Source organism: Oncorhynchus tshawytscha, linkage group LG13 (genome assembly GCF_018296145.1).
Source record: "Oncorhynchus tshawytscha isolate Ot180627B linkage group LG13, Otsh_v2.0, whole genome shotgun sequence".
Lineage (NCBI taxonomy): Eukaryota > Metazoa > Chordata > Actinopteri > Salmoniformes > Salmonidae > Oncorhynchus > Oncorhynchus tshawytscha.
Genome location: NC_056441.1, coordinates 26,000,344 through 26,011,962, shown reverse-complemented (window position 1 = coordinate 26,011,962; position 11,619 = coordinate 26,000,344). Strand labels below are relative to the sequence as shown.

General features: G+C 41.3%; 2 protein-coding genes across 6 annotated transcripts; both read right to left on the bottom strand.

Annotated features, from left to right (window-relative positions):
* Positions 1 to 150: 150 nt before the first annotated feature.
* LOC112264609 lies at positions 151 to 2,725 on the bottom strand. Of its 5 annotated transcripts, none has more exons than XM_024441330.2 (6): positions 2,633 to 2,725; positions 1,862 to 1,944; positions 1,693 to 1,743; positions 1,013 to 1,575; positions 811 to 909; positions 151 to 598 (listed from the first exon to the last, which is right to left on the bottom strand). In XM_024441330.2, exons 2-6 carry the CDS (start codon positions 1,884 to 1,886, stop codon positions 326 to 328), a joined length of 1,011 nt encoding a protein of 336 aa, XP_024297098.1. In that variant the 5' UTR covers positions 1,887 to 1,944; positions 2,633 to 2,725; the 3' UTR covers positions 151 to 325. The 5 variants fall into 5 exon arrangements, with proteins under 5 accessions (XP_024297098.1, XP_024297099.1, XP_024297097.1 ...); XM_024441331.2 differs by having other exon boundaries at positions 1,862 to 1,929; XM_024441329.2 differs by having other exon boundaries at positions 1,862 to 2,725.
* Positions 2,726 to 2,858: 133 nt separating this feature from the next.
* LOC112264607 (splicing factor 3A subunit 3) lies at positions 2,859 to 8,195 on the bottom strand. Its single transcript, XM_024441328.2, has 15 exons — positions 7,963 to 8,195; positions 7,622 to 7,669; positions 7,413 to 7,465; positions 7,202 to 7,307; positions 6,017 to 6,089; positions 5,841 to 5,932; positions 5,669 to 5,751; positions 5,357 to 5,495; positions 5,134 to 5,270; positions 4,780 to 4,887; positions 4,620 to 4,689; positions 4,089 to 4,253; positions 3,812 to 3,922; positions 3,471 to 3,561; positions 2,859 to 3,200 (listed from the first exon to the last, which is right to left on the bottom strand). Exons 1-15 carry the CDS (start codon positions 8,056 to 8,058, stop codon positions 3,067 to 3,069), a joined length of 1,506 nt encoding a protein of 501 aa, XP_024297096.1. The 5' UTR covers positions 8,059 to 8,195; the 3' UTR covers positions 2,859 to 3,066.
* Between the last annotated feature and the right edge of the window lie 3,424 nt (positions 8,196 to 11,619).

The window sequence follows — 11,619 nt, the reverse complement described above, 5'->3', positions numbered from 1 at the left end:
AGTTGAAATCATTGTGAACAGTAATTGGTCCATAGCGGGTTCATTCTAGGCCTATGTATCCCCAGGCAGTAACACCCACAGAAGAACAGCCCACTCAAACCCATGACTGGATCCACTAGAGGTTGGGATGTGTTATTTAAGAACAACATAAAGCTGGAAAACAGTTTTATTTTCACAAGAGCTTGCATTCACAGATGAAGAAAACATGAAAGAACTAATGACGCCCAAGCAGTGGATATGACAAAACTGAAATATGCATTTAGTCGATCCATACTAAACTCTCTGCATTCTAAAGTGAGTCTAATGTCACATGAAGGTTAGTAAATTAGCAAGTGTTGAGTAGATTGTCCAGTAGAGAGGTTACACTCAGAGCCAGGAGGGAGAGACTCCCCAGGCCACAGCAGGCAGAGTTGACAGGCATGTTGAGAGAACCATCCAGTCTGAGACAGGAGACAGACCCAGCCACACAACACTCATTGTGGCATTGGTACGAGCTGAAGGGACCACACTTAGTGCTCTGTCTGCAGTCTCTGGCGCATCCAGCACTCCACACCGCCACGTATGTATTCCAGGTGACCTGGCTTGAGGCTTTCTTGAGCTGTGGGATGGTGTATAAGTTGTACTTATCATCATCAATATCATCATTGTGATCATAACCATCAGGACTGGAAAAATCATCATAATTAACAAAAACAACACTTCATCCATGAATAGTTTAGAACCAGATGAACTGACATGTTGATAACCAAGCCAATTGAGTTGACATTGCATCCTAATGACATTTGTTAGAAGGAATGAGTCTCTTCTTACCTCACAGAAGTCCATACCCTCCTCACACAACTCCTCCATGACCTTCACATGTTTGTAGCATGTTATGCCGATACAGCTAAATATTTTACAAGACCTCATCTGTGAAGGAAAGCAAATTATAATTTATAATGTATGTTGAAAAGTTGACATTTCTGCCCAAATTGCCAGCATTTTGCATTAATTTGCAAGAAATATCTAGTACCTTCTTTCTGGTTAAAGCAGCATTTACAGTCATGCCTCCCATTGTGGATCTTGCAGTAGCTGTAGTGGTAGGCTCTGTGGTGATATTATAGTTCTCAGTTTGGGTCATATCGGAGGCAATGGAGCCTTGGTCATCAAAGTCCTTGCCCCCATCTTGAGTATGGTTTCCATTGGACTGAGATGTTGGTATGACATCACTATACTTCACCATCTCATTCTTGAAAGAATGGGTGACGTTAATATCATCTTCTGTGTCGTTTCTCTCAGTCTTGAGTGTAGAGATGTTTGTGATGTAATCTTGAGCTCTGGTGTATTCTCCCCCAGTCTGGGATGTAGGGAAGACTTCTTTGTTGCGGTCTGTATTGTAGTAGTCTCTTCCTGGAGGGACAGTGGTGGTGTGAATGGTTTGGCTGTTTTCAGTCTTTGACCTGGTTGTGCATATAGGATACAGTTTGCTGATGGTTGTGGTGGGTTGGGTGGTTTGAGCTTCAGTCATCTTGGGGTCATTTGTGGAAGTTAGGAGTTGGTCTCCCACAGTTTTCTTAATGGTTAGATTCAAAAGCACTAAATGATAATGAATTAATAATCAAATGAGTTCTAATCAAAGCGTATTAAATCTCTCAACTATTAAAACAATCAGGGATAATCAGATAATACAAATCAAAGATGTTGTAATCTTACCAAGAACAAATACAACAGATCTCCTTTGAGGACCGGAAAGACCAAGGACTCCTGCATTGAAATGGTAAAATAAAAATGCTAATCAAGGTCAGCTCTGTCATTTTTTTGTATAAAAACAACTGATATTTACTGGACTACTGATATTGATTAGGTAAGGTGATGAGGATACCTCTGCAGTCCTGTTTCAAAAACATCCTTAGCTTACTTCCCCCAGCAGCAGATGTGTGGATAATTAACCTGCAAAAGTGTAGCCTGAGTCCCAGTACAAACATAGCCCGTACAAACATGTGCGTTAATTAATGAAGGTTTCAGATTCTCAGTCATGAGATGGCGTGGGCATTGTTATGTTGATGAGAGTAATATTCCATCAATTTAAACACGTTATAAATCCATGTAGTTAGTGTTGACCCTGGGGTCCAGGAGTACTCGTAGAACACACCGTGGTATCTTTATGATCCCCTCAGGATACACTTAGCCAAGACCAGGAGCCAGAACTTCCATCTCAACGCATCACCTAAGGAAATGCTTATCACCTCTCTCAATTACTTTTAATGGGTGCAGCCTGGAGACTGGTAATGTGGTCATGTGAATTAGTGATAAACAATTAAACGCTATCATACCCATATCCCTGTTTATATATGACGACTGTTGGATGGTGTATATTATAGATAAACAGACCAAATCCAACATTATTTTAGCAATATTCAGACATTTCTTCCCTCAACTGTACTCATATTGGCAAACTGATACTGTAAGTCAATTTGCATGTCATAGCAAGCAAGTCATACTACATGAAATAACAATATTTAAATCATTAACAGCTCACTCAAATACAGCACAAGTGTCTTGTATAATTCCAAAAAAACTGCTGAGCTGAGAAAGCATCTTCAACATTTTAAGAAATGTATGAATTAGTAAATAAAAGGTGAATTTTCCTTACCAGACAAACAGAGGAATCGGTGAGCAAGTGTGAAGATATCTGCAGACTCCCCTCTAGTACACTCCCTTTAAAGGGACTGTCCATCACCTGACAATGGGAGGGTTCTTGGATATACAAAAATGTGTAATCATCCATAAGGGAATGGACAGTGGTTCAGGTGACTCCTTAAACAACTTAAGACATTACAATTGCTTTCTAATAGAACTAACTAACTCAGAAACAACAATGGTGACAAATATTACTCATTTATTATTAGAATCAATGGCTGTTTCATTTCAAAATGGTTGTCAAAGGAAGGAATTAATAAAAACAACATCACAACTTCTAAATGAAAAGTGTACATGAAAAGGTCAAGGGTCAAAGGCCAAATAAAATAATAATAATTGGGCATCACGTTGCGCTTCAAGGTTTCCAAGTCTTTGTCGGTCTCCTCTCTACAGCAGACCCTGTCTCTTCAGGTCCTCGTAGGTCTTCTTGTTGACCACGTTTCCACTGGAGTCCTCGTACTCCTCCTCTGTATCTGGTTGCCAGCGCTCTGATGCCTTCTGTGACTTCAGCTTTGACCATACTGGGTTAAAAATACACTATTATTATCCAGAACGTGGACTGAATGACCAGTCATTTTTCATCATTTATTTAACCAGGAAAGAACCTTGTGTTCAGAAATCTATTTGTGAGGGCAATCTGGATGTACAACTACTCCGGAAATATTTTTTTATTGGTCTGGTAACACTTTTTTCTCTAACATGACTATTCTATTCAACCCAAATAACAATACTCATTATTTTCACTTGTCATCTGCCTCAGCCTCTATCAGGGCTGTAACAGAACTACTTACGAGAGACAGCGTCCTCGATCTGGGTGACGTTGGCAAAGTGAGCCGTGTTGGGGATTCCCAGGCAGCGCATGCCATGGGCGTGACGCCACTCCTGAGGGGAGGAGACAAGAGGTGACAACATATTATCTAGCAGTAATATTAACCAACCATGGTCAACATGCTCTTATCAGCTGAGAACAGAATTAGTCCATTTCTAAAATCGAATCCTCTACAGTTTCACTTATGCACACATACAAACGAAAGGAGGGCATTGACATAACACTGTAATAACCTAATATGACATTGTAATAAGAATACACAAATAATTCTACGAATAATGTTGAACAGAAATCTGAACGTACTGCAAAGTGCCTCTGGAAGGCCTTGGGTCCTCTGTATGTGTAGTTTCCACAGATCTCACAGTTATAATTGATGTTCAGGCCATGGAGTTTGTACAGCCAGTATGGAATGGGCTAGAACAATTAAAAACAAGGTTAGCGTGGTAGCATGCAACCGCTGTACAATGAAGTCTGAATAAATAACACCATTATTAATAAAACAATAATTTGTATTTCATTAGTATTGCAGCGCTTTAACACAGCTAGTACACAGGTCTGATGTCAGGGCCCGGCTCCAAACCTTTCCATCCCAGCCGAGAGGCAGGTTCTTGGGGTTGTAGATTATCTCGTTGTCCTCATCTTCACTCTCACTCTCACTGAGCTGCTCCTCCTCTTCCTCCTCTCTCTCCTCTCCTGTCCTGGCCTGCTTCCTCTGCACGTTCTCATGGGTCAGCTGCCTCTGCTCCTACAGGGCCATAGACAATCAGATGGAAGTGTTAACAAGTGTTTGTGTGGTTATTGTGAGTAACACACACCTATTGTATGGCCGGGACTAACCATTATATAAAGGCCCTCAGAACTAAAGACATGAATTAAATACGACTAAAAACATAGGTGCTGGGCTAATAAAGAACACTAGTATAGAACAAGAAGGCCTGCACACGGTTAAAGCTCCCAATTCACCACTTTATTGACAACGTTTCGATCAGAAACTAATCTTGGTCAGGTGACAGGATGGAAACGTTGTCAATAAAGCGGTGAATTGGGAGCTTTAACCGTGTGCAGGCCTTCTTGTTCTATAAAGGAGTCATCCTTGGCATCTTTTACTTACCCCCAGGATTTCCACATACTCATAAACCTGAGACTCCAGGAAGGCGACTTCTTTGTTACGCTCTGTGTCTCTGCAGAGAGATTGGAATGGTCAATAACACGGCTAGAACATGCTATCAGGTTCAGAAAAACATGCAAATCTTTAACTGACAATCACATACTTCTTGGGTCCCTTGGACTTAGGGTTCTTGGCGAACAAGGAGGGATCCAGAGATTCCAGGGATTTTCCTTTGGTGCTAAACAGCCTCTGGGCTCTCTCTTCCAGGGTTCTGTGAGGTCACATACACATTAGCCATATACACCCATTTAGCAACCTTACATCAGTCACCCAGTCCGATATTAGTCATCAGTACACCGTCGATCTATACTCCTAGTCTACGGCTGGAATTTGATGTTATTACAATATTCCAGTTACTGTTATAATATTCTAATTACAACTGTTATTCCAGTATTCCAAGTTTAAAGTATGTCCATAGACCTCCTCCCAGCCACAGAAGAGCATGCTTATTGCTTACCCTCCACATTTCAGGCCCAGGGCCATAAGGGCAGACTTCAACCTATCCAGACCCAGGGAAGCCAACTCCTCCCAAGAGGAGAAAGCAGAAAGGTCTAGATGAGCTCCGGCGTGGGTCAGAGCACTGCTCGTCTCTTTCTATAACAGAGGAAGATAATAAAAAATGTGAAACTCCCATATAGACCATCACTATAGTAGTCTTCTTCCCCATCTTGGACACTCACTGGCCAGCCAGGGAAGGTCCCCATCTCCCACTTCTTCTCAAACTCTCCCAGGATCTTGCCGTAGAGATCATTCTGGTCCAGCAGAGGTTTGACTCTCTCTGTGTAGTCCTGAAGGTACTCCAGTAGCATCTCTAAGTACCTGTATAACATCGAACACAGGTGTGAAACAACCTGATGGAAAAACATGCGGAGGAGAACTACAAACAAATTAATATAAGGTACTACAATTCTATAGGAATGCATTTAGTGCATTTACAGTACAATCACAAAGAAAAGGTCTGTACAATAAAGCAAATAGTTAAATATGCTTACTTTTTGTATTCAGCATTCTTTCTGTCCTTGGAGACATCAAACAGCTGGTCAAATGAGGAAAGGTAGCTGATATACTCCAGTTTCTGAAACAGAGGGCAGAAGCTTAGGCTTTAGTATAGTTTGACATTAGACTAGGATGAAGAGTATTTAGAGTAGCGAGTGGACATCTTACCTCTGCTCCTTTCAGGTTGATGAACTTCCGATAGCAGTCATGAAGATCCAGGTAGCGTCCGTACGCCTCCTCATCACTGAACTCCACCATGTCTGGGGAAAGACCACATAAATCATTACATTAACACCTACACAGTGTTAGACAATGACTCCACCACCATACTGTAGAAAACTCACTCTGTGTTTCTTCAGTTGGGTTCTCTCTAGCCTTGACCAGCTCGTCAAACTCCACAGACATGGGCACACAGATCTGAAACAGCAACATACAGACTTAGCCAGAGCAGCAGAAATGCTAAACCCTGATGAAGGTTGGTTGACCTAAACTTCAGTTCAAGATTTGGTTTCAGACATTTATTGTGGAACATGCAATAACACAAATTACACCCCCCTTCGTGCACCTGGACTGTAGAATTACATATAGAATCCTGAGACACAATGAATGATACAATAGTTATTTAAAGGGGCAATGTGCGATTGGTGTATCTATGTGTGGACTTTCAAATGAATTACATAAACCCATCGATTGATTCTGGAAGAATAACTTATAAAATGTTGCATGTGCTTAGTTCCAACTGTCATACCCCACCAGAATTCAAAATATAAGTTTGTTTTACTCTATTTTTTTATTAACAACGTATTTGTAAACAAACACTAGTGTATAGCCTCAACACATCTCAAACTATACTTTGATATCATGGATGGTCAGTCCTAGCTCTGTCTATGAATTTGAGTGGTTACATTTCTCCTGCCCCATCCCTCAGCATTTTACCAAAACAGTGGCGGGGTAAAGCGTAATTGTTTTAACTTCAGATTGCCCCTTTAAAAACGTATCTCTGTGTCCGGAACTACTTAGGGTTTTTGAGAAGATATACACCGAATGAACAAAACATTAAAAACACCTACCCCCCCCCCCTGTCAAAAGCGTTCCACAGGGATGCTGGCGCATGTTGACGCCGATGCTTCCCACAGTTGTGTCAAGTTGGCTGGTGGACCATTCTTGAAACAAACGGGAAACTGTTGTGCGTGAGAAACCCAGCAGCAATACAGTTTTGATACAAACCAGTGCACCCTGCACCTACTACCATACCCTGTTCAAAGGCACTTCAATCTTTTGTTTTGCCCGTTCACCCTCTGAGTGGCACACATACACAAGCCATGTCTCAATGCTTAAAAATCCTTCTTTAACCTGTCTCCTCCCCTTCATCTACACAGACTGAAGGGGATTTAAAAAGTGACATCAATGTATGTCTATGTCATGGAAAGAGCCGGTGTTCTTAATGTTTTGTACCCTCTGTGTACCTCTGGGATGATTTATTCAGTGTACAGCTAGGCCTGACAGGAAGGAGCTGATAAAAAGATGACCTCATTAGGATGCTTCCTGTGGAACTCCTTGATCTGTTTTAGTCTGTTGTAGAACTCTGCAAACTCATTTGGTCCTGAGATGGCGTTCAGTTCATCCTTCCTCATACTGTGGATAGAGAAAGCAAAAATACTACACCTCTGATTTACTCCTCATAACAAGGCTGATCACGCATGAGCGCTTGAAACACAAACACATTACATACACACTTACCCATCTTTGTCTTCATATGCTTCCCTGACAGTTGAGCTCACGTCCATGTATCTCTGAAAGGATGGCGTAGCTAGTTATCAAAAAAATACTGTCACATCATGCATGTCCTTGACAAGTAGGCTATTAGCCACAAGACAAGTGAATATGAAAATACAGGTCCAACTTGTTATTTACTGTTGTGATGTTTCAATATCACATAGAATACTCACATCCAACATTGCTCTTGTTCGATGGTCTGAGTTTATTTGTTCGCGTAACTGTTTGAGAAGAAAAATCCATAAATATTAACTAAGTTTAGATGGCAAAGCCAGAAACTGGACCAGTTAAACGCTAGCTAACAAACTAGCCTTATATGCAATTCAGCTAACGTTAACTGAATACAATAGCTGTCAGAAATTGTAGCTGGTAAGTTAGCCACAAATAAACAAAATCATAACACACAAACTACTATTCCCAAAAATAACGTTAGCTTATCTGATTTTGTTTAATGCTTTAATCAATGAACGTCTTCATTAACATTAAATAGCATTCGCGTTGATGCAACACATACCGTGGTTTTCTTATGCATCATTTCCTTAGTTTTGGCATCCAACAGCCTTTCCTTCTCCTCATGGTAGCGACGTTGTTGTTCTAAAATCGTCTCCATTGTTATTTTCTGACCAACAAATTGCAGAAATAAGAAGGACTTGAACAATGAATGCCGTGAAACTTCGGTTACGTTTATATTCAATGGCGCATGTTGGGACTGAGAGGAACTAGTTCCACAGCAGGGTTGCCAGGTCAAGCTTTAATTTCTATCCCAATTCTTCTTCGATGAGGTTTAACAGCGGTTGGCATCCAATAAATGTTGCATTACCGCCATCTACTAGACTGGAGTACAACTCCATAATACTTTGCTTGAATAAATAACAAAATAGATTATTTTTTTAAAATACCCTCAAATCAAATCAAATCCAATCTCACACTACACTAACAAAAAAATAACATCACCCTACTCAACTATTTAAATCGATTTAGTCCTATGTCAGGCCAACAACCTGAAAGGATGGGACACCACCACTTTTCACACCCTGTAACTCTTCTGATATCAAGTCTCACACACCCAAATACTAGAGGTTGACCAATTAATCGGAATGGGCAATTAATTAGGGCCGATTTCAAGTTATCATAACAATCGGTAATCGGCATTTTTGGACACTGATTATGGCCGATTACATTGCACTCCACGAGGAGACTGCGTGGCAGGCTGAATACCTGTTATGCGAGTGCAGCAAGGAGCCAAGGTAAGGTGCTAGCTGGCATGAAACTTATCTTATAAAAAACAATCAATCTTAACATAATCACTAGTTAACTACACATGGTTGATGATATTACTAGTTTATCTAGCTTGTCCTGCGTTGCATATAATCGATGCGGTGCCTGTTAATTTATCATTGAATCACAGCCTACTTCGCCAAACGGGTGATTTAACAAGCGCATTCGCGAAAAAAGCACTGTCGTCGCACCAATGTGTACCTAACCATAAACATCAACGCCTTTCTTAAAATCAATACACAAGTATATATTTTTAAACCTGCATAATTTAGTTAACATTTGCCTGCTAACATGAATTTCTTTTAACTAGGGAACTTGTGTCACTTCTCTTGCGTTCATTACACGCAGTCAGGGTATATGCAACAGTTTGGGCCACCTGGCTCGTTGCAAACTAATTTGCCAGAATTTTACATAAATATGACATAACATTGAAGGTTGTGCAATGTAACACCAATATTTAGACTTATTGATGTCACGTGCGCCGAATACAATAGGTGTAGACCTTCCTGTGAAATGCTTATTTACAATCCCTTAACCAACAATGCAGATTTAAGAAAATACCTCGGTACCGAGTCAATGTGCAGGGGCACCGCTGTCGAGGTAATTGAGGTAATATGTACACTTTTTTTTATTTTTTAAACCTTTATTTAACCAGGCAAGTCAGTTAAGAACACATTCTTATTTTCAATGACGGCCTGGGAACAGTGGGTTAACTGCCTGTTCAGGGGCAGAACGACAGATTTGTACCTTGTCAGCTCGGGGGTTTAACCACTAGGCTACGCTGCCGTAATATGTACATGTAGGTGTAACCGATGTGAAATGGCTAGCATGTTAGTGGGGTGCGCGCTAATAGCGTTTCAATCGGTGACATCTCTCGCTCTGACCTGAAGTTGTTCCCCATGCTCTGCAAGGGCCACGGATTTTGTGGCGCGATGGGTAACGATGCTTCGGGGGTGACTGTTGATGTGTGCAGAGGGTCCCTGGTTCGAGCCCAGGTAGGGGTGAGGAGAGGGGCTGAAGCAATCCTATTACATAGGTAGAGTTATTAAAGTGACTATGCATAGGTAATAAACGTAGAAGGGGGTGGGGCAGCGTAGAAGGGGGTGGGGCAATGCAAATTGTCTGGGTAGCCATTTGATTAGCTGGTCAGAAGTCTTATGGCTTAGGGGTAGAAGCTGTTTAGAAGCATCTTGGACATAGACTTGGCGCTCCGGTACCGCTTGCCGTGCAGTAGCAGAGAGAACAGTCTATGACTAGGGTAGCTGGAGTCTTGGACAATTTTTAGGAACTTCCTATGACACCGCCTGGTATAGAGGTCCTGCATGGCAGGAAGTTTGGCCCCGGTAATTTACTGGGCCGTACGCACTACCCTCTGTAGTGCCTTGCGGTCGGAGGCCAAGCAGTTGCCATACCAGGCAGTGATGCAACCCGTGGCTTGGATCATGTTGGACCAAACAAATAAACCCTTTGCGCAGACTCATTTATTCAACATGAAAAGCAGGATGCTTTGAGGATCTGAGGACCCATGCCAAATCTTTTCAGTCTCCTGCGGGGGAATAGGTTTTCTCGTGGCCTCATCACGACTGTCTTGCTGTGCTTGGATCATGTTGGACCAAACAAATAAACCCTTTGCGCAGACTCATTTATTCAACATGAAAAGCAAGGCGATTTCGCAATACGAAGTGCTTTTTTCCCCAATAGTTTACTGGAATAGGCTACTGTTGGATGGTGTCATAATTTAAATCATTGAATGAAATATTAATAATATATTTATGAACTGAACATGCCTGTCAACAACCAGTGTTTATTTTTTTGAATTCGTTTTATATGTAGCCTAATCTGACTACTGTTACCGTCAATCTAACGCGTTCATAATAACACAAGGCTACAACAAGTAATAGGCTATTTATTACATTGGTTTGCCAGCTCCAGGTAGGCTACACAAGTGACACAAATTGACTTGCAATGACTCCAGTAATATCGTCATTTCAACATATTTATTGTATCAAGTGGGAGCCTACAATGGCATATACATTAATAGGCTACTTGAGGGCCAACAGAGGCAAATGTATAATTATGTCCGTTTCAGTGAGGACTTTTTCCCATAAAAATAACCACGCGAGGGAGTTCCACAACTTCCACTTCCAATGTCCACTCAGGCAGCCCCCGAGACTGAAGAACTGAGCATGCATAAAGCACTTCGCTTGATACAGTTTTCTTTAAGCAGTCAACATTAGAATGCAGTTTAAACCATCTCCAAGGGATTCATGTAGTGCGCCCAAAGTCGTTTTCCAGTTCTTTGTTTCTATTATTTATTGATGTGCATCACTTCTACAGTATTATGTTTATGTTTAACAGTATATGTTTAATGGAAAAAAATACTTGGAAATAGGTGTCTCTATAACGACAATCTAAATAGCCTACCTACAACTGGTAAAAAAGCTGTCACAACGTGCGCTCGTGCTGCTCTCTCTCCTCTCTCACTTGATTCAGCCAATAACTGTAGTGCTGTGCTTTGCTCTCTCAAAACACACACACAAACACACACACACCTCCTCTCCCTTACCACTACTGAGGAGCTGGTCACAGTGAAATATATATTTTTAAGAGAAATGCCTTGGCGGCCGTGGTGCAACTTAGAAATACCCCAAAAATCCACAACGAATACATTTCACCCGCGACATCGTTTTCAAAGTAGCCCAAATTCAGGAAAACCGCGAACATAGCAACACCGTTCCACAGTTTATTCACCGCGTGAGGAGACATCTTTCCCATAATTTAGGTTCCGCCACCGTCAGGGAGTTTTTGAGTGTGGAAAGAGAGATTATCAGATTTTTTCACCCAGTTTTTTGTTGAGTGATATCATTCTACACTGAACAAAAATATAAACATC

Bases quoted from the DNA above. Each gene is read 5' to 3' on its own strand.
- LOC112264607 (XM_024441328.2), bottom strand. From the start codon at position 8,058: ATGGAGACGATTTTAGAACAACAACGTCGCTACCATGAGGAGAAGGAA. The intron at 7,670-7,962 runs GTATGTGTTGCA...CTTCTCAAACAG, and splicing joins TGATGCATAAGAAAACCACG to TTACGCGAACAAATAAACTC. The intron at 5,933-6,016 runs GTGAGTTTTCTA...GTCTTTCCCCAG, and splicing joins CCCAACTGAAGAAACACAGA to ACATGGTGGAGTTCAGTGAT.
- LOC112264609 (XM_024441329.2), bottom strand. From the start codon at position 1,979: ATGTTTGTACGGGCTATGTTTGTACTGGGACTCAGGCTACACTTTTGC. The intron at 1,744-1,861 runs GTATCCTCATCA...ATTTCAATGCAG, and splicing joins TTTGAAACAGGACTGCAGAG to GAGTCCTTGGTCTTTCCGGT. The intron at 1,576-1,692 runs GTAAGATTACAA...ATTATCATTTAG, and splicing joins ATCTGTTGTATTTGTTCTTG to TGCTTTTGAATCTAACCATT.